This window comes from Xyrauchen texanus, chromosome 14 (assembly GCF_025860055.1).
Source record: "Xyrauchen texanus isolate HMW12.3.18 chromosome 14, RBS_HiC_50CHRs, whole genome shotgun sequence".
NCBI lineage: Eukaryota > Metazoa > Chordata > Actinopteri > Cypriniformes > Catostomidae > Xyrauchen > Xyrauchen texanus.
The window spans coordinates 8,941,629-8,967,885 of record NC_068289.1 but is presented as its reverse complement, the minus strand read 5'-3'; the positions used below and the strand labels follow the sequence as shown (position 1 = coordinate 8,967,885).

The following is a 26,257-nucleotide window of genomic DNA, read 5'->3' as shown; positions in this document are numbered from 1 at the left end:
TAGCTTATGGGCTAATTACTATCAATGTTGAGCAATAGTTGGACTAAGAAAAGGATGCAACATATTTCTGTACAAACAAGGCCCTCTGGTGACCACATCCTGTAACAGTTCATATGAGGTAAAGCAACAAAACCTCAAAAGACTGAGATTTTAACATTATACAACACTGTAAATTAAAATAAAGTGGTCTATAATTGATAAGTCAACTTGAGTCAACAAAACAGAGAGAAACCTGTAAATCACAGATTTGACGGTGTGACTCCTAATTCTGATGAACACAGTAAATCAACACTTAAAATGAGGTATTCTTAATGTTAGAGTGGGGATGATGTGATTTAAATTCAAGTTTATTTAAAAATGTACATAAAATATATATTTTTTTTATTACATTTCAAACTGTTTACTTATATTGCACAAATAATAACACTGATGGAATAGCTTAGAAAAGTACTGTAAACAAAATTGCAAAGCTTTTAGAGGCTTATATTTTAAAATATCTGTAAATTATCTGTCTGTCCATAAGACAATGTATTAGACCATGTCTTGTTTAAGCTGATATTATGTAACTAATTAGCATTTTAGGAATGGTTTTATAACAATAAAATGGTCAAAAATACATAAATATACGGAATATGTAAAAAAGGTAAAAAAGCATTTCCAATCCCTGAGTCTCCTATCTCATATGAAATTAATTCAAGGGGCACTGAATTATTGAATGTTAACTCTGACATTGTAATAAGTGCAAAATATATTGTCAAATAAACAATTTAACAGACATTATTTACAAAAAAAGTGTTGTGTTTTAGCTGAGAGACAGTCGGAGCTCTTCCTCTCTGATGCTTCTGTCCAGCCTCTGTGTCTCTGTCTCCAGCACTGAGGGCACAGGCTGCTGGGACACCACAGCTAGAGAATTATTAAGATCCCGTCTCAAGGACATGAGACTCTGGCTGTTCCTCAGAGAGTGATCTATGAACTCTTCCCTCTGCTGATGGTCCACGGCCAACATAAGTCGCAGATGGTGAACCTAGAAAAGTGGGTTCAAGTTTTAAGACAATCTTTGGGTCAAAATACTAATGCCACACAGTTGAATTGCCAAGGACTAACCTGTTCTTCAAGCTCACTGGCTTGGACCCTGAGTCGCTTCACCTCTTCCTTGTTGGTACTGTCTGACAGGCCCTATATGACACAATATTTACAGTAGCAATTCCAACTACTAATGGCACTTTTCCACTGCACGACTCGCCTCAACTCTACTCGCTTTACCTTTCTGAGCTTGCATTTCCACTGCAGTTTAGTGCCGCATCGACGTGGTTGGGACTATAGGCTGATCGCCATAGTTGGGCCGCCTCTACTGCCGTGACATTATCTTAAACAAGACACAAACTGACCAAAACAATAACACAAGCGCTAGTTGTTAGCTACTAGCTCATTGTGCTGCATAAAGCAGTTGTTGTATGGTGATTTTTTTTTTACACAAGTGCAACAGTTAAATTGGCCTGGTTGTTTTAGAAGCAAGCTTCCAATAGCTGGTCAACTAAATAAAGTGAAGCTTTCAAGCAGATTATAGAGTTAACGTAATAAAACGTACCATCCTCAATCGTGGCTGCGTCCAGGGCACTCTCCCTCCCATTTCTTGTGGGTTTAGATAGTGTCCATTTGGTCGAACCACTTCCACTTTTCCTTGATGGTTCAGTAGTCACTTTTAGCCGGAGACTTTATCGTTTTGTTCATTGCTAACGAGTGGACCGTCTGCACCTCGTTAATTGACCACGCTGTGGTTTTGAACACAGCCATTTCTTTTTTCACAATTCGAAAGTTGCGTGAACAAATTATTGCTATCACTATTACTAACTTTAAAAATAGCGGGTTTATGTCACGTATCGGAAATCCAGTGAAGCTGGTAGTGACGATTCTCCCTGACCAATCAGTGATCTGCAGGATTTTGACGTCACATTTAGTAACCTTGCTTGGAACCTTGACCGAGGTGGTACTAAAAAAAAGTATCAGGTACCAGGTACTATCCACAGTGGAAAACCCCAAAAAAGCGAGCCGAGTCCAGTTGTACCATGCAGTGGAAAAGCCCCATTTGTAACTGGCAATAAACAAAGTGTCACAAGTCTGGTTAATCAGAGCACACAAATAAATAAAAAAAAATCAACAAATAGCAACAAAAAATTATCACTATATACAGATGATTATTGTCTCTGTTCCAAAACCTAGTGAGCTGCCTTACTGTTTACTACCTTCATAGGTATATGCCATCAAGGTAAGTATGATAACAGAAATAGACCATCATAAGTGATTTGTGTGCTATATAAATAGCACTTCTCATGCATGCTAGCGCACTCGGATCACAATTGATTACAATAGAGTGCATGTTGCTAAACTAACAACATGACACTCTATAAAGCATAATAATGCACCCCACAGATAACTATTATAACTAATAATATTTTCTGTATTAAATACATTATATTAATTAATATAATCAACATGTATCTTGCTTTGTATGCCATTTTAAATGGATTCATGTCAATGTATTATCGGGTTACCCCTCTGCACGGACACATGCGATGCTGCCTTTAATTAAAAAAGAGGGTTTCTTAGACATCAACAAAACAGTGCTTTTGGAAAAGGCTTTGCATTATTTAAAATACTGTCTACTTAGGCAGCTCACTAGGTTTTTCAACCAAGCTGGCTTCTGAAGGTATTTCTGTCACAATGAGTCATGCAGAAGGACAGCCAGAACAGAACACAAATCTATTGCAAATGTACTGTCTCCATCATACCATAATTCCAGCTTCTGACTGTGACAGCAGACACCTCAGTTTTCCCCTCTCCAGCTCAACCTGATAGTGGCCAAATATAGGTACATTAATCATACTGACAATATGATATACAGTATGGTCTCTCTGTGAGCACTGCACATACCTGTGTCAACGTCTCTCGCAGGTGATGTCGCTCAGTTCGTAGTCTCGCTATCTTCTTCTCCAGATGAGTGTTTTTCTTCTGCAGAAGTTTATGTTCCACCTCCAGTTGTGCCACAGCCTGCTGCATGGCCAACAGACGCTTCTGCACAGCAGAGTCTGTATCCACCTCATCTATGTACTGGGCTTTTCGTTCAAGCTCTTTCTCCTATTAATATTGCCCAAAAATAATATCATAAACTACCAATACTTAGAAAGGCTATGAAAAAGAAAAATGAAGTATACCATGACCTAGCCTTTAAAAATATTGTAGCAAAAATAGCTGTTCAATTGTAAATATCAGAGAGAGGGTGAATATGGCCAAGAAATAAAATATATATAATTTTTGATGAAAAATAAAATGCTGCAAAATGTGGAACATGACCCCTATAATATTCTTATAAGAAATATCATAATCCCTGCTTAGTTGAGCTCATCATACTAGTCTTAATTATTTACAAGGAAAGCAAACTAATTAATATTTAGTCGAGATTATGACTGGATAGAAGTCCTGTCTGCTAATAAAGTATTTTAAACTTAGCTCTGCCTTACTGACCTGTGACATATCTGCTTCTGGTCGGGTTCTCATCAGCATGGCTTCAGTCTTCTCCAGAGCTGTCCTGAGCCAGTCCCTGTCTTTACTCAGCTCCTTTGCTCTCTCTTTCAGAGCATATACTTCTACGTCCTTCTCTCTCAGGAGTCTTTCCATCTGCTTCTTCTCAAATAGGACAGTCGACAATTGTTTCTTTAGCCTCTCCCAGTCTTTATTCTCTGCTGGCCCAGTTTCTATGGTCTGTTTTCTTTTTGTAGAATTCAGTCTGTCTATCTCAGTCTGCAGGACCTGAGCCTTTGTCCTCATCACCTCTAATTCCTGTTCCTTTCTAAGCATGTTTCTTCCTAACCACTTAACATCATGAGACTGATCTTCTGCATTAACTTCTAGGAAGTCTGATAGAGTACCATGGCCACTATCCATCTTTGGTCCTATGTTGTTCATTACAGATTCTTTAAGATTACGTATCTCTCCCTCCATTTTAGTCTCCATCTCTATTTTCTCTTTCTCCAAGGTTTCAAATTGTTCCCTCAATATGTTTGTATTTCTTTTCTCATCTTCAAACTGATACTGCAATCGAAGTCTTGCTGATTGTTCTTTGTGAGCCATTTCTTGAACACTCTCCACCTCATTTTGTTTATCTTTCAGTGTCTCTGAGAATACTTCAATTTGCCTTAAATTCTCCTCCTCCACTTGCTGAAACCTCTTGCTTTTTCTTGTTTCATCTTCATATCGCTCCTTCATTAATTCTATCTCATTTTCCTTTTCACTCAGTGTTTTTCGGAGAAGCTCCAATCCCTCTAGCTCATGCTGTTTCTCTTTATTTAGTTTTTTGAGTGCCTCCATTTTGCTTTCCCAATCTTCACTCTCTCTTATTTTCACCTCTCTTAGTCTGTCCAATTCCTGTCTTAGCTCTCTAACTCTGTTGCTCAGTTCCTCTGCATCTCTGGTCCTCTCTGCAGCCATAGAGCTGAGTTCAGTCCTCTGTTTTTCCAAGACATCCATTCTGGCCCTTGCTCTGGTCACCTCAGCCTCTCTCTGCTCAAGTATGCTATCCATGGCCTTCAATTCTTTCTCTAACTTTTCCTCTCTTCTTTGCATTTGCTCCTTCTCTTGCATTTGCTCCTCATTTTTCTTCTTCAATTCTTCCTCCTGGAGTTGAAGTGCTGTCTTAAACTCATGTTTTTGCTTCTCTAATACCTGGATTTTGAGTAGAAGATCTTTGGCTTCAGTCTGCGCCACCCTAACACTCTCCTCTCTGCTTCGGACCAGCTCATCCTTCTTTTCCTTCAACATAAACTTGAGTCTCTCTCCCTCACGATGGCTCTCCTCCAGCAGTTCTTTCAGGGTAGCCATCTCCTGGAGCCCTGCGATCAGCCCTTCTTGCACCTTGTGGTTCTGCTCTTCCTGTGCCTTGACCTTAGACCTGGTTTGCTCTTTGGTTCTAGATAGACTAACCACCTCTTCTTGTAAGGTTTCCACCTTGGCATCCAATGCATCCCTCCTTTCCATTGCCTCGTTCAACAAAGAGCTTATTCTCTCCTTCTCTTGTCTCTCCCTAAGTGTTTCATCTCTCAGAGCTCCAATCTCTCTCTCTTTCCTTCGAAGCTCTGCAGAGAGATGGTCTCTCTCCTCCTCCAACTCTCTAACATGAACCCCAAGCTTCTCCACACATCCCGTCTTCTCCTCCAACAAGATTTGTTGACCTTTCTGAAGATCCTCAAAACTAGCTTTTAATCTTTCTCCTTGTGTTTTTGCGTCTCCAAATTGAGTCTCCAGACGACTCTTCTCATCTTCAATCTGACTCAAGGACCTCTTTAATCGTTCTGTCTCCTCTTCCCTGTTCTCCATCCTGGTTTTAAGCACCTGTGCTTCCCCATGGCTTTCTAGCAGCAGTTGTGACAACCTCTCTACCTCCCCCAACTGTTCATCCAATTTTCCCCTCAATATCTTCACCTGTTTGTCTTGTTCATCCATTATCTTCTGCAGTTTGTCTACGCTCTCCCTCTCTTGATCTCGCTCATGTCTGACCAATAACAGCACTTGATTACATTCCATAAGCGCTTCATCTTTCTCTCTGTGCTGACGTTTTTCCATGTCGAGCACTAATTCTGACTCTTGCAGACGGTTTGAGAATTCAAGTCTCCCCTGCTCAGCCTCATGCAGTTTTTCACTTAGTCTTCTTCTTTCCTCTTCCTCACGGTAGACTCTGTCTTTTTCTTCTGTTTCTTTTTGTTGCAAACTCTTTTTCAGTGCCTGTGCTGCCTCCTCACACTCTCGTAGGAAGGTAGTTTGTCGTTCAAAGTCTTTTTGTTGTTCCAGCCTTGTTTGCTTTTCCTTCTTGTTCTCTTGACTCAATTCATCAATCTTCAGTCTCAACTGCCTCAACTCCACCTCCTTCTGACTGAGCTTTGCTCTCAAATCTCCTTCCTCCATTTCATGTCTTTGCCTTCTCTCTTCATCCCTTTCCTCCCAACTCATCCGATCCCTTTCCATCTCTGCCAACTTGGCTTTCCACCTGTTCATATCTTCATGTTCTGCTTTTAGCTTCTGTTCAAATGTCTTCTGTTGTGATGTTAGTTTCATTTGTAATTCTTTCAGCTCGGTATCTCGCTCTTCCAGCCTTTGTAGTATCCTCTCTTTTTCTTGAAAGACTTCCACCATTTTGGTATTGAGATTTTCTAATTCTCCTTTCAGTTGTTTCTCCTGTTCCTTGTACTCTTCTTGCTTCCTCTCCAACTCTTTCTGTTTCTCCATCTTCTCTTCCATCTGTGAGTTTTGGTCCTTTATAAGTTTAAGTTGGCTATCCTTCTGCTCAACATTAGTCTTAAGTTTCTCTATGATCACCTCTTTCGACTGAATTCTAACTTTAAGTTCATCAATTTCCTCCTCTCTTTTTTGTACCTCCACTTTTCTTTCTCTAAGAAGGTCTGTCAGTTCAACTCTCTCTCTTTCAGCAGCCTGATTTATGTTCTCCTTCTCTTTTTCCATGTTTCCAGCTCGTTTCTTCCACCACTCTGTATTGTCTTTCACCTCTTTTAGCCTCAGTTCAAGAGTTCTCTTTTCTGTAGACAATGTACTCTGCAATCTTTCTACATCTTTTTCTCTTTCTTCAGTGAGCAATGAGATATGTTCTTTCTGAGAGATCAGTTCTTCAACTCTGCTTCTGAGCTCGACCAATTCTTGATCTTTCTGTTCCAACTGTCCTCTCAACCTTGTTTCTTTCTCCCGCTCCTGCTCATCTCTTTTAATTTGTCTGCATTCATTTTCTCTTATTTTCTCTATTTCTCTCTTTTTCAGTTGAAAGTTCTGTTTCTCCAGGCTTGCTACTCTGATCTCCAAGGTCTCGTTCTCTTTTAACTTAATTTCCAGACTCTCAATTATTCTCTCATGTGACTGGACTTTCGATATTAACTCTTTGATGTCCTCTCCTCTCTTTTGTAGTTCATCCTCCTTCTTTTGCAACAGATCAAACATCTTAACCTGCTCTCTCTCTGTAACCTTGTGGTTATGACTTTCTTGTTCCAATCTTTCAATAAACTTCTGATTTATCTCTTCTCTCTCTCGCTGATTCTCATTTTCTCTCTCCTTCAATCTCTCAATCTCATCACACATTTCTCTCAGTCTTATTTCAGCAGTTTTATGTTCTGCTGCGGATGTTGTTTGCAGCTTCTCCATTTCTCTATTTCTTTTATTCAAGAAGACTGAAAGCTCTTCTTTCTCCTTAATTAATCCATCTTTCGTGTTCCTCAGTATCTCCAGCTCTCCATCTTTCTGGCCAAGTTCTGAATTCAGGGCTTCTCTCTCTCTCTGCCATTGTTCTCTCTCTGTTTTGCTCTCTTCCTCTTGTTCTCTGTTTTTCTCTGATGCTTGTTCAATGTCACGCTGAAGCCTGTTGAATTCTGATCGCCAGTTTTCTATCTCTCTTTCATTCTTCCTTCTGTCCTCTGTTGCTCCTTGTCTTTCACGTTCTCTCTCCGATGTCTCTCTCTCCAGGTCTGTCTGTAGACATTGAATCTCTCCTAAACAATTGACAAAAGATGAAAATATCACTGAATACAGTCAAATCCATAAAGAGAAAAAGCCTATGACAACAGTTTTATAACAAGAATTTTACATTTTCTAAAGGAAATACGAGTGATGCTTGCCAGAGCACAATGCTGCCACAATGCTAGGGTGCTGTTGATGACTGCCTGGGCACTGCTATGTGGTTTCTAGTGTGTTCTGGATGGTTGCTAAGTGGTTACTTACTGGCCCAAGTCAAAAGAGCTCACCCCCAAGTCTCTATGATATTCTGGGTCCATAGATATGATTTGGGTCCCTCCTTCAATTTAAGTCTATGACATTTGTTCACGACAAGAGTTACACAGCAAAGTTACATACTCAGGGTTAGGGGTTTGTTCAAATCCTGCCTTTGGCTTAGCAAACACCACCATTAATAAAACAGGTTCTGACCTTGCAAGACATCTTTAGTCTGTGTGAGCGTGTCCACCTGTGTTTGAAGCTGACTGCACTCCACCTCAAGACCTGAGGCCTGTTCCTGAACCTGAACGATCTGCTCCTGGAGACATACAACCACACCTCTAAGAGGAGATGGAAGCAGGTAGGAAATTAATAGTGGGTTGGGGCAACATTATTATCAGAATCATTCATACTTAAAAAGAATAGTAAGATGTTATTACATTGTTGTGTGTTTCTTTTTCATACAGATAAACACAGATAAAGTCTCACAAACCTGAGTTCCTCTTTAACTTGTGCCAGTTCCTTCCTCTCTCTCTCCAGTGTGCATATTCTGTCCTCTAGTCTCTGTCTCTCTCTCAGTAGGTCATCTCTCTCTCTTTCTGCTCTTCTCTGCTGCTCTACTGCTTTGGGCAGTTCTGCCTGAACACTCTGCAACTCTTTCATCACAGCGCAGTGCTGCTCATTTATCTGACAACACATCACTCTCCATTAATGCTCTCACAAGACAAATTCAAAAACAGGATAATATACATAAGGGATAATGTACAGTCAGCCCATCATTATTGCAAAATAAACACTGACTGGGTAATCAGGACTTTATAAGGTTCTCATATCACCCCAAAGGGGTTTATGGTGCGATAATGATCAACTGGCTGTAGATTATCACACTTATTACATGGCTCCTTACCAAATAAATCTATAAATTGGCATTAAATATCGATTTGAGTTTAAATGATTTTATTATGTGTGAAGACAAAAAGCACAGTGATAAAACTGAGATGAAAGTAGCACAGTTATGTGGAAATTGGTTCCCTAGGATAACGATCAAACGAACAGTTTAGCAGTCGCTATTGGTGAGACAATGATAGCTAAACATCTTAGCAATGTTTTTAGTTTTCAGTAAGCTAAAAGTAAACAAATTGTATTTATTGTCATTTAATTGTATTATATACATCAGCCACCCTGCTCTATATCAGCCATTGATAAACTTGTGTCAAATGGCACGATTGTCCAATCAGAATCAAGTATTCCAAAGAAAAGTGTAATAAAGTAGCATTAACACTGTGTCCTAACCAGGCACAATGCAACAATTTGTGAGCACCTCGTGGATAATTTTGAGTTCAGTTAGGAAAGAAAAGTAACATTGTCTAATGGTTTATTATTCAAACAAGATTTTCAAATAAGATTTGGGGATTTATGTCTTTGTGGAAAGCAGTCAGTGTTGTGAGAATTTCCCTACAAATTTACACAAACACACACACACCTCTGCAATCCTTTGTTCATCTTTCTCCTTCTCTTCTGTAAGAGTAGTCACCTCCCTCTCTCTCTCCTCCCTCTCAGTGTCCAGCTCATTATCCAGCTCGGTCTCTCTGTCTCTGAGCTGCTGCAGAGTTTTCAGATCCGTCTCTCTCCGATCCCTGGAAAACAGTTGGATCATCAGCACAACAACTGCAAAGCATCTCTGCCTGTGAAAACACAGGGCCAGCATACTATCATCTGTAGATGATGTCATCTTGATTTCACACTCACACCTTTTTCTCTTGTGGATAACAGGACGCTAGGGGAGGGTGGTAAAAAAAATGAGCAAACATCGGAGAAGAATTTCCATGACTTTTACAAGTGAACTGGAAAGGATTTTTTTAAATAATGTTATAGAGAATGCACATACAAAGAGCAATATCTTTCTGATGAATTATTTTAGAATGCAACAAAAAAAAACTTGATATTCACTCTAGAAATTCTAGACAATTCTATGACTTTTTAATATTTTATTTTTCTATGACTGACTTAGGCCTGAAAAATACCATTTTAAAATTCCATGATTTTTCCAGGTATCCCATGACAGTGGTACCCTGATACTCAAGAACTGTTTGATGGGCCATATATAATTACATATACTGTAAATGCATGGTTAATAGCTTCCACACCACAGAGGATGAACCAGAACGTCCACTTCTTACCATACAGCCATTTTACATGGTGTTTGACAAAAACGTATACGGCTGACATCTTTCTACCATAAATAATTTCAAATGGTATATTGCTAACTCCAACAAGCAGCACTTTCATTGTTATAAAAGTAAAGAAAATGCTTCAAAGAAAACCTTTTGCTGCTTTCATACTTTGATATCTATAGCCTTGTCATCAACTGAAGGGTCAGTTATGAATTTCTCAATATGACCCACTGTAACAAATCACAATACTGCACCTTAATTCGCTGGCCTCTAGAGACGCGGCCTTCAGTTCCCGGCGCAGACCTGCCAGTTCGGAGCCAAATGCCTGAATCTGGGCCTGAGCTTCTGCCAACTCCATCTCCAGCTGAGGAGTCAGGAAGAAAAAAAAATTGAAATCACACCTTTCATCCCTCATCCCAAACCTGGCCCTACTAGCAACACAATCTGGAACTGAATCAAGTTATTAAAGGCAAGAGGCCTGTGACAGTTTGCAGGGATTTGGTCATGTCCCAGGGCAGTGTAACTGATCTAGGCTAAAGATGGGCTAAACCTTCGTGCCAGACCTGCAGAGACTGAACACCGAGTTCTCTCTTGTCCTTGGCCAGAGATTCGTTTAACGTGGCCATTTTTTCCAGGGCATCTCGGCATTCTACCAGCTCTCTCTTCAGTTGTGTTTGACTGGAGGACAGGTCCAGTAATGACTCCCGTGCCTGGAGAAAAGGGCAAAGGGGAAATGGAGGACAAAATAAAGAGATGGGAGAGAGGTATGGAAGAGTGATGAAATGCAGTTTAAGACAAAATGATTAGCCCCCCTATGAAATTTCAATTCTAATTCAAATATTTCCCATGTGCTGTTTAAAAGAGCAAATTTGCCTGGAATAAAATAATTATTTAAAAAAAAATAAAAAACTGCTAAGGTCAATATTATTAGACCCCTTAAAGAATTATCTGTTTGATTGGCTAAGTTTTCCTTTTTTTATATATATATATAATATCGATGTAACAATTTGAAAACCCCTGGTTAGACAGTGTTGTTATGTCTGGCCCAGTCTCAAACAAACACTTTGCGATTCCGCTTGTTGCCACTAGCGTGAAATAAATTACATATTTCGCACTTAATGGAGTAAAAAGAATCCCAAAGAGTGGCGGATGTCAATCATTAATATTTGTAAGGTGTTGAACAACGTTTTCATAGATTGTGCAATGGACCCTTTCAACACTTCCGCATTTGTGAAGCAGAAGTCGTCATAGTTTGGTAAAAGCAGCTATGGCCGCTGCCGATGTGTACAGTATGTGTTTGCGCAGTCCTTAAAAGTTTTGCCTGCATTTACGTTTGGAGACGTTGACCGCATTGTCCATCAACGGTTTAATCTAAACTAAAAGGTTGTGAAATCTTTTTTTTTTACGTTATTTTTATTTTTTCGATAAAAATAAATAATTATTGAGAGGTTGTGCGTTAAATCAGAAGGCACAAATTTATGTATTAAAGGAACGATCTGTCGCCATAAATTGCAAAAATGCAAAAAAGAGGGTACAGTTGTGTCGGTGTGTTGTACTTGGAGAAACTAATACCTGATTGGGGCGACATAGCATCTGAAAGAGACCCATGTTCCACTCCATCCAACTTATAACTCTGTCAAACACACGTGTGTCGGTTGTGATGTGTAATCATTCCAATGAAACCATGACGGTACAGCTGAGATTTCGAAGCGTTTCACAATTCCCCCTGTGAACTGCTGTAAGTCCTCATCTAGAAAATATTATTCACAGACGAAAGTGATTCCTCATTTAATAATGATGTTATCTCCTTCGCATTTAATTGCCTGAACCCACCGAGCTTGTACAAAGTCCAGCATCTTTTGGAAATTCATGGAGATGTGTTCTTTTAGAATTTGTGCAAATAGGAACACTGTAGTGGCACTGGTTATGACTGTTCTTCCCGATCGCCGCAATAGTTTACCCAACTATGACGACTTCCGCTTTGCGAATGTGGCAGCGCAAAAAGGGTCCATGGCACTGGCTTAGTGATGCAGACATAAATACATTTAGAACTTGCAAATAGTTTGAAACAACTGTGTCTGTATTCAAAGCCTCACTCCATAGATATCAAATCGGTTTACTTTAAGTAAAGAATCTTTGGTGTCAGCAGTCTCTTGTTCAGCTCGTGCTCTGTCCAGCTTCTCTCTCTCTAGAGCTCCCTGCAGGCTGTGAAGCTCAAGACGGGTGCGAGTCTCTTTCTCACACAGCTGAGCAGTCTTCAGCATCTCAGCTTCCACTCTGAAGCAACAATTTTAAAATATTAAAAATTTGGTATGACTAAACAAGGCTCAAAAAGACAATACAACAGATGTACAAAGCATACCGTTTCTGCCTCTCTCTCTCCAATTCGACTCTTTCCTCTTCCTCCTTCTCCCTCTGTCGTCTCATATGTCCATTCTCCTTTCTAAGTTCTTCTGTGAGTCTCTCAGCCTCCTCCAACTGACTGCGTAAACTATTCACCATCTCTCTCTCACTGTCACACAAAATACCTCCATAGATGATACTGTGAGCTATTACAACATTAGAAAAGAAATTAGATAAACAGGACTAATTACATGTTAGATAAACTACTGCAGAGTAAATTGATTATAAATAGATTGTAGATCACAACTCAAATTATCAAATCAAAACCTCCTGCAAAGGTAACAGATCAGTAATATTAAAATGTGAATGTCTATTTGTATGTATAAGCTATGAAGTTCACGAAAGCATCCATCACCTGTTCAGTAGTTCTTCAGTGTGTTTAGTCACAAGTGCTCCCTGATTGGTCTGCTCCTGAAGCTCATCCCGCTCACTTTCCAACTGTGTGATTTGTTGCTCCAGGGATTCTTTCTCCACCCCCAATCTACGCAAGCTTATCTGAGCATCCTGAAATAAGTATGATAGCCAATTAATATTGGTATAATAACTAAATGTCTCTGTATGTTTTGGTCATTTATTTTTGCGTCACTATGAAGTTCATGTTATGTGGCCCTTATTTAATTGTATTTCCCCACAAGAATTCTCACACCTTAATTTCCATGATAATGGACAAGCAAATTGATAATGTCCCTTTATATGCATTCAGATTCATGTTTTAGCTTTGTTGCAAATCTATAGCTTAAGTCTGACTCAAGTGGTCAGAAAAGTGGTCTCTATGACAGATGGTTTAGAGGGAAGGGGTTGAAAAATGCCTTGGGTGATATCAGCCAAAAATTCAAGTCAGAGGCAGATCAAGTTATTACATTTTGATGAAAGATTACGAAAATGAAAGATTATGATATTTTTTTCCTTTGGAGAAATGTGCACCAAATTATAAATAGTAAGACCAGGAACATATCTCAAAAAAGTTTTTTCTATTTCATATTGACTTTAAAAGACCAACCTGCACTTCCTGTTGTCGCCATTGCAGGGCAGTCTCAGCTTGAGCGATGACAGAGAGCACAAAGGACAGTCCTCCACTGGACACATCATCTACAGACAGAGAGCTAGACTGCCCACTCAACTGCTGAGAGCTGAGAACTCTCGACTGGTCACAAAGAGAATGAATATATCAATTTAATCCTGCTTCACACTGAGCAAACACACACATTATTACACACTAACAGATCGATTGTACTAGAATTATCTCAATTAATGCCAGTATCTTCCAGTGGTTAGAATCTTAAGGCACCTCAAGCTTCGATTAAATTAAGATATAGGTAAACATGACGAAATGATACTCTGTGCATCCTAATTTTATCAGCATAGATGCATAAAATTTAATATTTCTGATGTGATCCACCAACAGATAAATAATATGCAGATATAAAAAGTGGTCGATTAGTAAATAAATTCATGGGGTATAGTGTTGTCAAAGATTTGTTTTGGGGGGGAGGGGGGCTGTCTAATTCGTATGGGTCATTGACAAATAAGTTTGTCCAAGGTGTTAAAATAAGAAATCCTTTAAAAATCTAGTTAGGAACACTTGTGTCAAGTTCTCGGAAATATAATCTTTGTGCCCAATTTGGTTTCATACATTTCTAAAAAAAAAAAAAAAAAAAACGTATACCATTTTTTACCAAAAATATTTAAAACTTTCAAAGTGTCATATGGTGTATGCATCAAGTAAAAATTATAATAATAATAATACTTTCTTTGCACCTTGAACACATGAGTATAAACTTGATCATTCATTTCCAAAAGGTTTTCAAACTAATATTTCAAGGTACAATTTTTTAATCTAAAAATATTATGAATGTTTTACTTAAAAATATAAAGTTTTCTCAGGGTTACACCACATAATTTGAACAAAATAATATCAGATGTTTTTTGAAACTTTGTGCTCAGTCTTGAGGTTCTAAAGGTGCCCGCTCTGTTTTATGGTTTTTATGGTCAACATAAACAAAACAAAATGACTACCTACATGTTAGTTACACCACGACTTTGATTTGGTGGACAAAAAGTTTTAAAACAATTGTTTCACTGCTTTTTTTTAAGAAATAATAATAAAAGATTATTCTGCACTAGTCATACCAATATTTATTTGTATATTTTTTTTCATGAAATTCAGCTTTTAATGAGACTGTGTCTCTGGTACCACATTACATTTTTCACTTTTAAGCCCAAGAAAATATTGTCGAGAGTAAGACGTTAAACTAAAATTAAAAATATGCTCATCATAGAAGAGATGCATTCAAGTAAATGATTTGTGTGAATTTAAAAAACAAATGTCATGTATTTTAATGTAAAAGACCTGGACAAAAATTTGCATGACTTCATCATTGACACTTAGGACACATGGGCATAATATGGTAACAATACCTGTTACCCTCTGTTATTGTATTTTATGATGAATCTTGTGTAAAGAATCCACGTAATGATTATGAAAAAGGCTTTTTTTCTAGATCGTTCACCCACTGTCACAGACATGCATATGTTCTACTACAATAACTATTAAAGGAAGTTTGGGCTGTTTCTATGAAGGATGCTTAAACAGTGGTGTAGAAAAGTTGTTCTTGATCATGATCCATATCTCTGCAATAAACTGAATGGCATCTATGCTAATATTATTCTATTTGTTTCCCTTTATCAATCTCGGGACTCCTATTCTGAGGTCATCAGAACCGGCTGGATCCAGCTCCATTCCTGCTTCATGTTGGACTCCACTGCTACATGTCTCTGAGTGATGACGGCTAATAGCAGCCGATGCCAGCCAAACATCACTTCAGTCTATTATGATGGACTTCAGAGGATGAACTGATGCCGATGCCAACTCCAACCATAAGACATGGGATATATTATATGCCACTGCCTGAACCTTGAACATAGGATAGACCTCAACGAAATGAACGGCCAGATGAACTGAAATGCACCTCGCTGATCTCTGCCTGCATCACATTGGTCTAATGATTGACTGCACTCTTATAATGGAATACGTAGACTAACATTTAATTGCCAACAAAACCCTTAATCAGCCAACTAACAAGAACAATGCATCTATGTGAACTTCTGCAGCTAATCCAGGATGGACTTCAAAGACATTAGTAATTAATCTTACAGTTCAAACAAAATCGATGTTTAAACACTGACCCTTAACACTTACTTAGTTTAATGATTTTAAACCATGACTTTAACTATACATAATTAAGTAATATTGCCATTATATTCATGATGTTGTCCAGAGGGGAACTGGCCCCCACAGTGAGTCTGGATTCTCTCAAGCTTATTTTTCTCCATTAACCAACATCTTATGGAGTTTTGTGTTCCTTGCCACAGTCGCCTTCGACTTTCTCACTGGGACTCGAAATACAATTATTATTTAATTATTTTTAAACACAATTCACAATCGTATTATATCAAACTACACAATGATGACTAAGACATTATAGATATTACAGTTTCATTTTCTGTTAATGCATGATTTAATGTAAAGCTGCTTTGAAAGGATGTGTGTTAAGAAAGGTGCCATACAAATAAAAATGACTTGATTTCTACTCGCAAAAGCATTTTATGGGTGAAACCATGAAAATATGTACACGTTGTAACTGCAAACCTGTCATACCTTATATTCTGTTCTCTTTTTTTAAAGAAAAACTATAAATATATAGTTTAATATATTTTATAAATATAATATTATATAAATATAATATTCTCTTGGCCATTTTTGAAAGTGCGCAAAACTTTAAAAAACTTGAATTACCTTCAGTGGCATAAGTTTCAAGTGAACACTAGGAAGGACAAATCAAACTCTGACATAATTGTTTGCCAGTGTTCTCTCCACTTTTTCACACAGTGTAAAGAGAACTCGCACACTCAAGGTTGCCATATTGCATTACTAAAGCTTAACCCTGGCAGAATATATCCAAACTGTACAAGTGTCAAGATCTGATTGGGGGATTTCACCTATAGAAATCTGGCAACCTTACATGTGTCAAAATCAAATTCTAACTGGCAAATCTGCGTTATATAAAATCTGTTATTTATCAAAAGGTAGAAAATTTTATATTTTACTAGCATGATTAGTTCTACATAATACATAACACAATTTATCTAAAGGGGATGGTTAGGGGGATGGTGGTTTTACAAGGATACTTTTTCATATTTCTTGCAACAAGGGGAATGGCATCCCCTCGCATCCCCCCTCAACTCGAGCCCTGGGTGTAACAACCTAGTATCCGGTGCTTTGTGCACCATTTCATTGTATAAATGCCTCAGATGTGCCCTCCGTGCCGTTTTTGCAGTGCTGCGCACCACACAGTACTTATCTTTTGTATATCTGTAATGTTTTGTCCTGTATATGGTTTTACCATAGACAAAATTATTAATACATTTTTACGAATTTTCGGATCGATAGACTCGTTTTAGAAAGAACTGCGCTGCATCAGTGAACCGATTTTCCCCCACCCATTTTATCTTCCATTTCCTGTTCTCATGATGACTCACCAGTGTCCTGACAGCATGCTTGACAGATTCTAAGTTTCTTTCCATTTCTATCTGTCTCTCCCACTTCCTCTCTTGCTCTCGTTCTCTTTCCATCTCCTGCTTGTGTCTCCTCTCCATCTCTTCCTCCTGCTTCTCTCTTTCAGATTCCAGAGATTTAATGTTCATATTCAGTTCTGTGATCCTGAAAACAACACCATACAGCATCAACATTCTGCAACATACCATCATCTAACTTGAAGTGTTCTAGGAAAATGACAAACATAGAAGAGTATAGTATTAATGGCACTAGTTTATATGACCGTGAATCAAGCAATGACCTATTCCTAAATTCCTGGGCCTCTGACTCAAAGTCAGTTTTTAATTCAATCGACTTCCTCTCTCCTTTCGGTTCATGATCCAAATCATCTAAAGACAGTGGCCCCTGAGTGGAGGTGAGGGGGTGTGCTCTAGTGGAGTGCGTTATAGAGGAGTCCAGGGGCAGGGTTGAGGATGATCGAGGAGAAGCCCACACAGAGAGAAGAGAGGAGGAGAGACGAGAGAACTCTGCTCTCAGCTCCCACAGATCCCTGTAGCATAAAAACACAACAAATGCACAATGCTCTTAATGGATGATATAGATGAATAAGAATGAATAAATAAGCATGAATGAGAAGTTGCTATGATATAGTCATGATCACATTTTGTTGTAGTTTTTGGATATTTTCTCACTTGTCAGAGGCAGTCTTCAGAGAGTGGCACTGGCGTCTGAGTGTGACCACACATCGCCAAAGAGTCATCAACCGGGTCTGCTCTTTTCCTATGTGGCCTGTCAGAGCCTGCATCAAAAGCAATTAAATAAGCAATTTATGTATGCACTTATGCATTTAACTGAAATGTAGAGGTCTAAATTCCAGTGAGATTCCAATGGGAGCTGATAAGATGTTATGGCACAGTTTTAGGTGAAAGCAGCCAATATTCTTAAAAATACTTGAAAATAAAAAGACTTAAAAAAGTCCCCTGGTGTGAAATAAATCTATTAATACAGCACAAAACACTGCTGCTTCGGGAAAGTGTGGTTGTGTTTAGTACTACATGTTCTATATGATTTATTTCAAAACAGTATATGATCTATAAGGTCACTTTATTTATATTACAAATATAAAGTGGCTGGGCTATTGTTTTACGAATTGTCTGTGTTTATATGCTTTTGAGTTTGCTTGTGTCTATGTGCTAATGTGTTTTTGTCTGTGCCTACATGTATGTGTCTTTGTATGTTTTTTTATGTTTTATATGCCACATGGCTATGCTAGTGTTTTATTATTTATATGTGCTTTTGTCTATGCTTATGAGCTGATGTGCTTTGTATATTTTCTATGCCATCAACCAGCCAGGGACTGCAGATGAAAATGAACCTGTATGGCTAAATATAGCACATTTACATGATGGATATAAGTGCACATATTCATTAAAGTGCATTGTCCCTTTTTTATAAATAAACTAAACATAAAAAGCTAAATTTTGGAGCAAGCGGGATGAACTTGTGCTGAACTTTATTAAATATTATATACTGTTAAAAGGCAGTTGATTATTAAGAAGTTTAATAATCCATAAGCATGCTTGAAACAATGTAACATACTAAATAATATGCATGTAGAAATAATTTGTATCACAAATAAATTATCGTTAATATTGTATAAATAAAACCAGGCAAATTTACAATTGAATGCATTCATTCACTTGTTTTCTTTAACAAAAATGTATCAAATTGTGACAACTGTAGCATATCAAATAAAAATGTGAATCTTGTGAATCATTACTTTACTATTAACTTTTTGGTGTCTTCTGATTGCCTTCATTCATTCATGTTAGATATTAGATATATGTTCTGTGTGTAATGTTTGGTATTGTGTTATCCTGAAAAAGACAATAACACTAAATGCAACCTTGAGGATTATTAAAAGCAAAAGGACAAAACATTTTCAACTAAATGAATGAAACACTGACACAGAGCAAAATCTCCATTAGAGCTCTGGGAGAACAAATATTACTTCATATTCTCATACCATTTTTTGCACAACCAAACCCATTTATATTTAATCCTCTTGTAATACCTTATATTTATGAAACAATTCTGATATTTCTTTTCATGGTCATCCACTAATGAAGGATACACATATTCAGCTTTGTGTTTTTGACTGCACAGTTGCTTGGTGACAAGATATTACTCCACGTTCCCTATTAGTTAATGTTTTACATGTCGCCTTGTGCGTCCTTATATTTACATACTTCTCTAAATCTCTCCCCTAGAGGTGTGTCATGTGGCTCAATGTTGGTGATGGAACAGAAGGGTTATGTGATGGAACAGGGGGGTTCTATGATGGAACAGAAGAATTCTACGATGAAACAGAAGGGTTCTGTGATGGAACAGAGGTGTTCAGTGATGGAACGGAGGGGTTCTGTGATGGAACGGAGGGGTTCTGTGATGGAACAGATGGGTTTTATGATGGAACAGATGGGTTCTATGATGGAACAGAGGTACTCTATGACTGATGAAGTAGGACTATTGAGGAATAGAGGGGTTCTACAGAAGGGTTCTGTGGTAGAACGTATGGGGTTAATGAGGGAACAGAAGGGTTCTATGATGGAACAGATAAATTCTATGATGGAACAGAGGGGTTCTATGGTGGAACAGAAGACTTCTACAATGGAATATATGAGACAATTAAGAAACAGAAGGGTTCTATGATTGGACAGAAGAGTTTGATTATGGAATCTGAGTGTAAAACACATCATTTTATTTCAAGACATTTTAAGCTCTTACGTAAAACAATATTATGACTGCCCTTTCGCAAAAACCCTGCCCTAAATTATCATTGTGCAAGTGTAGAAAATACAGGAGTCACTCCCAAAACTGCAATGGTTGATAGTGATAACCAATTTTTGGTGTCTCATGGCTGAAAATAAGACTCATGGATGCCAACAGTTTACCATATTTCTATAGTAAATTAGGCACCATGTTTTGTTAGACTGTATGACTGGTGAAAGCAACTACTAAAGTGGTACTTGTGCTACCACATAAATTTTTCGGGAGTAAGTTTGGTTAGCTGCAGCGTGTAAATGGCCTAATATTAAATTTAATTTATTGCAGTTAAAATGAGTCATTTAGCAGAAATATTGATTTAAAATGTATAATTCATGATGTTACATTTACATACGATTAATTCAACAGGCTCACTTTTACTGACCACCATACATGCCACAACTATGATCATGTGTAGATTAATTCCTCACCTCCTTCTCTTTTTGCCAATAAATTTCTTTTTGCACCACCTCCTCCACTGCTTTGGACCAATCAACAGTTAGCTTTCGAAGGTCCTCCCTCAGGGCTTCGTTTGCCTCTGTTGAGTGGCTGAGCTGATTTCGCAGAAGAGCATTGACCTCTGAAAGCCCTGTACTTCTGCTCCAGTGAAAAAACACAACTCAGTCACAGGAACACAGACATAAGTAAGACATAGACATAAAATGTTTTATGCACACTCTACTCTATGAATTAAACTCTCACACCTCTGTTGTTCCTCTTCTAGCCTGATAAGGGTGCTCTCCAGTGTGTCACTACGTTCATCATGAAGCATTCTCTGTAATGCCAGAAGAAAATGCACAGTGTTAATGCAACTCTCACACCTCTGCAGAAAAAGTCTGATGACTCTCGTTTATCTTAACTCTCTCACCCTCAGATCTCTCTCCTCACTGATCACCTGTTGCTCCAGAGCTTGACAGCGAGCCCTGTACTCCAGCACCTGAAATATGCAGGCATGAGCGCATTTATATATAATAGTAAATAGTTTCCTGTGGGGAAATGTTTGGTACCAAGTTAGATATGATTGGTTCTCTTAATTGGGTAGGTTAATATAACACTGTAAGGGGATTCAGATGGGCAAGGAGGCGAGAACCGGCTTGTCAATATAAATAATGTTTAATTAAACTCAAAACAAAAAGCACAAACATAAACACACACATGAAGGAGATGCCCGTAATTCTCTCTCTCTCGAACCGTCGTCACCGGCCATCTTTATCACTCGCGTGCCCCATCAGGCCGATTGGGTGAACGGGCGTGCGATATTCCAGCCCGGCCCCGCCCCGCTCCGCTCCACAAACACATCCAGCAATTTCATTGCTGGAGGTCACAGTGTGACGGTGTTGTTGGTAATAATCTTGATGCTGATCATTTGCATAAAGTTAACCTTTTCTCAGCTTTGCTGCATCACTAAACACTCCCAAATACCATCGCAAATATCAACAGAAAGAGACTTCTGGTCACCATATGTGTGAACAGCCCTTAAGTGTTTTAAAGTTTTATTAAGTGTGTGTGTGTGTGTTAACTTCTGTGTTTTCCGACCTTGTTCTGAAGTTTATGGATGAGCAGGGCCTGCCTGCCTTCTCTCTCTCTGCCCTCTCTGAGCTTTTTCCTCCATTCTCTCTGCTCATTGTCCAGACACAGAGATAATGAAAGAGATGGGTCCATCGTCTGAGAAAGCTAACAGCAGTATGGGCACAAAGACACAGAAAGCTTGACAGGTTAACATGTGTTCACTCCTTAAGGTGTGTTAAGAGTTATAGTGATGGGCCTATCATGTGACTAACTACTTCCTAACCCTGTCAGTCAAAGCTTGAGCTCGGGACTCAAACTCCTCTCTCTCTGCACTGCACTCTGCCAACTCATCCTGCAGACGTGATAGCTCTGCCCTTAGCTCCGCGCGCTCCTCCTGCCAGCCAGTCAAGCGGTCTGATTCCATATTCAGCCATTAGCTGCAAAAAATAATAAAATAAAAACAATTTAGATTAAATGATCAACAAGAAATTCCATTTGCAAACCATTTTAATATGGTCATTTTGAGCATCAGGAATTTAATGGATTGGAATTGGTTGGAAGAGAGTGAGGGTTTGAAAAATAAGTTTTCTTTGTGATGGCAACCGAGAAGAAACATTATTTCAGAGGCAGGCCAAATTATTACATATTGAAGATAATAAAGACACATATTTTCTTCTTAAGAATAGCATGCACCAATGCATCGTTCACAATAAAAACAAGCCAATATTAAGACTGTAAATAAGATCGATTCTGATTTTAAAAGAACACATTGATGAAATTTTAATAAATAAAAACAACACATTGGAACTACTAATATCAACACAACATAACACACATACTAAAATCTAGTAGAGTGCCTCTTTAAACCAGGAAAGGCTTGAAATTACACACAGATGATCAGTTTTATAGTGCTCTTGTTAACCGTTATGTCTAAGATGATTTACAAGTTAAGTAATACAATCTCTAGCAGTATTTGTTGCCATATTTAATTGGCTTCAAATCATTCATTCTGGTGCATTTTTAATAAAGTGGACGTATTTAAAAGTGACTGCATTGACTGACCAATAATACTAAAGCATGTCAGCATCACATCCGTTAACAGGAAATTTTTAAAGCACAGTCAGTACATGATAAGATAGCTTTAAATGCTTTTTATTAACAGGTCACCACTATTAAAAGTGCAAAAACAAAATAGAAGCTTACTTTATAAAAACATGAATTAGTCCACTGCTTCCATTCTCGGAATGCGGTATGAAATACTACGCAAAGATTTGAATATTTGTGTTTTTAATCTTGTTTTTCTGCTTTCCGCTAAAACTGTAAACATCTCGCGAGTGTTGTTTTGAATGACCAGCCCGCGTGCTCTCAAACGCGCGAGTGTGAACAGCTCCACCACGCGGCTCGGAGACACACAGCTAGCACTTACTGCTGTAAAATGTTTATTTTGGGATAATTTAGCTAAGAATAAGGCTTTTTACATGCACCAGGTGGATAAACAATAACCCGACACAGAAATGCTATAAAGATGTTCAGATTGTAGTTAAAAAAAAATAAAACATTTCAAGCTCATTTGTCCATTCTGGATTTTGCAAATCTGGAGTTTTTAAAATGACAGTTTTAAATGTATGAGTAAAATAAGGTCTGTGGTAAATATTGCTTACATAAATTATTCACAGTCATACCCCAAATGTGAATTTTGAAGCTGTCGTGCTAAAAAAAAAAAAAAAAAAAGTACGTAGCAAACAAGTTTCTGGAGAAAAACTACAACGGATTTCCATTTTGTCCGGCACGCCAACTCACATGATTGTGGTTGTAGCAACTGTAGCAATTTATTTTAACACGGCACCTTTTAAACTAATTTTTGAATTATGACGGTGTGTCTTAAATAATGTTTACCATATTTTACTCGAAAATGTAAAAAAAAAAAAAAACATAGGAAATTTACGAGGGAACCGATGGTGAATTAGACTTCTGGCTTCCCTACAAACTGCACGGCTAAACAGCTCTTTAACACAAGAGGTGCAATAGTATCCAGCTGCAGACCCACAGCACCACCAGTTTCAGAACCCCAGCGCCAGAACCTGAAGTGAGGGGCGGAGCTTACGTACTAAACCGAGTAGCGCCACCTACCGTTTTGGAGCGTTGTTTGCTTTTATTACAAACGAAACATCATACTTAATACGTATGTTATAATGATACATTAAGGTACAGTACAATAAGCATTTTAAAACATTGATCTTGTGTAATATAATTGTATATAGTTATCCGTTTCATTGTATTATGAGAGTTACTTCCTGATCATGATGGTGAAAAATAATGCTTGAAACTTATGGGCATTTTATATAAAATATACTTTATTTCACAAGAACATGTGCAGCATGCATTTTTCTTTATGTAAAATAAAACATGTCAAAAAACTAAAAAAGAGAGAAAATTCAGCATCATTTTAAAAGAAACAATAAAAATATATACAACAAATGACCAATTCACCCCTAGGCCCATTTTATCATGACAATCCTGTATAAATTAAACTTAAAATGTATCAAATGAGGAATGCCCATTTTGTCCTTACATTCTTGCAAAAATAACTCCATGTCATCCCTGAACACAAAATGAAATAGAAAGGGCTCTCTGGAAGCTTCTGACTGTTCCAGGAGATTGTTGCGGGCCTTTTCCTTGTCGTCTTCATTCATTCGAATGAAAAGAGGCTCTTCCACTGGACCCCTGAGCAGATGGCTGTTGGAATGGAGCAAACACTTTAACACCTTCACAAGATGTCTTCAAAACATCACCGCAAGGCCCATTTACAACATGCAAAAATGTATCGAACCATCCGTAGAATTTTTTTTTAATACAATAAAGTATGACAAAATATTCAAGCTTCAATAAGATGATAAAGTTATGCACAAATTAAATATTTAGCAGATAAACGCTGAACTTAATATATGCGATAATTTTTCACCACATGATGTCAAAAACGTTAGACAACGTTACACAACTCACCTCTCAGCCATGCTTGTCTCATTGTCAATAACTCCGCCCCTCACTTCAGGTTCTGGCGCTGGAGTTCTGAAACTGGGGTTCTGAAACTGGTGGTGCTGCGGGTCTGCAGCTGGATATAACGTATGCTTTTTTGACAACCGCCGCTAGATGGCCAGTTTGGATTGTGGGACAACAGTTTTACACAACCTTGTACCGGCACCATGAGCTCGAAAGCGGAGTCTAAGTGGAAAAACAATAGAAAGTTATGTTCATCAATTAACTGCGACAACTATCAGTTCGATAGTGAACATAGTCTTGCCTTTCACCGTTTCCCTAAAGACCCTGACGTAATTATTCACAAAAGTGTAGAAAGCATTTCGATTTATATGGATATGCCTCTTAAGTAAGAATGTGGTTATTAAATAAAATACAGTGGCTGAATTCAATTAATTGATAATCTATTATTGTCTGCAAGCTATGGTGGGAGGACACCACTTTGTTATAAGGTGGTAAAGAATGATAATTTTAAATACCCAATCCAAACGTACAAAATATGTCTTACATTTTTTTTGAGACTACATAGTCTAGCCTAAACTTCCCCTCCTGCTTTAGATTGAATGTAGCCGTGTTTTTTTCTTCACAGTTGTTACTGTTAGTTGTAATATCGAAATTGTAATATAGCCTAGAAGTTAAATTATTTAATGAATTTACAGGTGTGCAAGGTGGGTGCAGAATCTTGGGAATCCATCTTTGATGGGGATAAACTCTCAGCAGCTCCATCAGAGCTACAGGCTGTGCAGTGCACATGTTCACCCTAGCCAGTTCAAGAGACCATCTAATGTGTATATATACTGAAAAAATATCACAATCAAATAGAAAATGCTTTTAGAAAAAAATCTGACAATAAAGGGTATCAGTTTATATTTTTTATATTCTTGTAACCATGCTGGATTGAATTGGGAGGCAGTGCCCACAAGGGTTAATGCCCCTAACCCACCACCCCCACTGGACTTGGAGTTAAGGAGAAAGCCGACAAAGAAACGTCAGGAGTTAAGTATGTAAGAGTTTCATTGTATAAATACAGGGATAGGTAGCGCCTACTGCCGCATTATCCATTTAGGAGTGAGTCTTATTGTCTGTTAATTGATATTAATAACTTGTTGTATTGCTGTAAAGCGATTTTAGTTAATATTTTTCCAAATGTGTGTGTTTTTTTTTACAGGCAAGTAGATTATAGAAGCATATTGTTCACCCAACAAATGCAGCCTCATCCACTGCAGACAGTGTTTCAGAGATAGACATCACAACACCCGATGCTGCTGTAGCAGGACCTTCGATGCCACCGAAGCCACTGTTGCCACCAAAGTCATTGCCAACAACCCTTGAAGCGTCTGCCAAGGAATGTGCCCTGAAGATGAAGATCACAGTCTGAAGTCACAGGTGTGCAAGCTGAAGACAAAAGTGAAGAAACAGAACCTGCTAAAGAAGACCAGCAAGGCAGTTGGCGTTAATAAGAAGTCTGTGATGAAGCAGTTGAAGAAACTCACCACCAAAAGCCTATGCTTTTTTGAGTACACAGATACGCATGTCTCAATGCAAGGCTCTTGGTTTCCGGTGGACCACTCAGGACAAAGCTTTCTTCTTGTCTCTGCTACATGCCAGTCCAAAGTGTTACAGGCTACTGTTCAAAGTGTTTTCTATGCCATCTGTCCACACCCTGCAGAAGCTTATGAATCCATTGATTTGAAACCTGGTTTTAACCAAAGTATTCTTGCCACCATGAAGAAAGCTATGGAGACCACAAAGACCATGGATAAGGTTTGTACCATCATCACTGATGAAATGTCTCTCAAACAGGCAGTCCACTATAATGAGTCTGCAGGATAGGGGCAGTGGTGGCTCAGTGGTTGAGGCTCAGGGTTACTGACCAGAAGGTTGGGGGTTCAAGCTCCAGCACCACCAAGATGCCACTGTTGGGCCCTTGAGCAAGGCCCTTAACTCCAGGTTGCTCTGGGGGGATTGTCCCTGTAATAAGTGCACTGTAAGTTGC

At 38.4% G+C, this 26,257-nt stretch overlaps 1 protein-coding gene across 1 annotated transcript; it reads right to left on the bottom strand.

The window, feature by feature from the left end:
* Window positions 1–327: 327 nt before the first annotated feature.
* Window positions 328–22,507, bottom strand: si:dkey-230p4.1 (centrosome-associated protein CEP250). Its single transcript, XM_052141747.1, has 23 exons — window positions 22,429–22,507; window positions 21,509–21,662; window positions 21,253–21,390; window positions 20,585–20,653; window positions 20,421–20,491; window positions 20,148–20,313; window positions 17,586–17,692; window positions 17,195–17,443; window positions 16,878–17,058; window positions 13,339–13,482; window positions 12,694–12,842; window positions 12,298–12,447; window positions 12,056–12,212; window positions 10,499–10,645; window positions 10,190–10,299; window positions 9,245–9,398; window positions 8,255–8,448; window positions 7,975–8,102; window positions 3,523–7,541; window positions 2,932–3,135; window positions 2,790–2,849; window positions 1,105–1,176; window positions 328–1,024 (listed from the first exon to the last, which is right to left on the bottom strand). Exons 2-23 carry the CDS (start codon window positions 21,647–21,649, stop codon window positions 803–805), a joined length of 7,032 nt encoding a protein of 2,343 aa, XP_051997707.1. The 5' UTR covers window positions 21,650–21,662; window positions 22,429–22,507; the 3' UTR covers window positions 328–802.
* Between the last annotated feature and the right edge of the window lie 3,750 nt (window positions 22,508–26,257).

Coding starts and splice junctions, on each gene's coding strand:
- si:dkey-230p4.1 (XM_052141747.1), bottom strand. CDS start 21,649: ATGGAATCAGACCGCTTGACTGGCTGGCAGGAGGAGCGCGCGGAGCTA. Junction 17,693..20,147: donor ATTGGCAAAAAGAGAAGGAG/GTGAGGAATTAA, acceptor CTTTTGATGCAG/GCTCTGACAGGCCACATAGG. Junction 8,103..8,254: donor CAAGTTAAAGAGGAACTCAG/GTTTGTGAGACT, acceptor ATCTCCTCTTAG/AGGTGTGGTTGTATGTCTCC.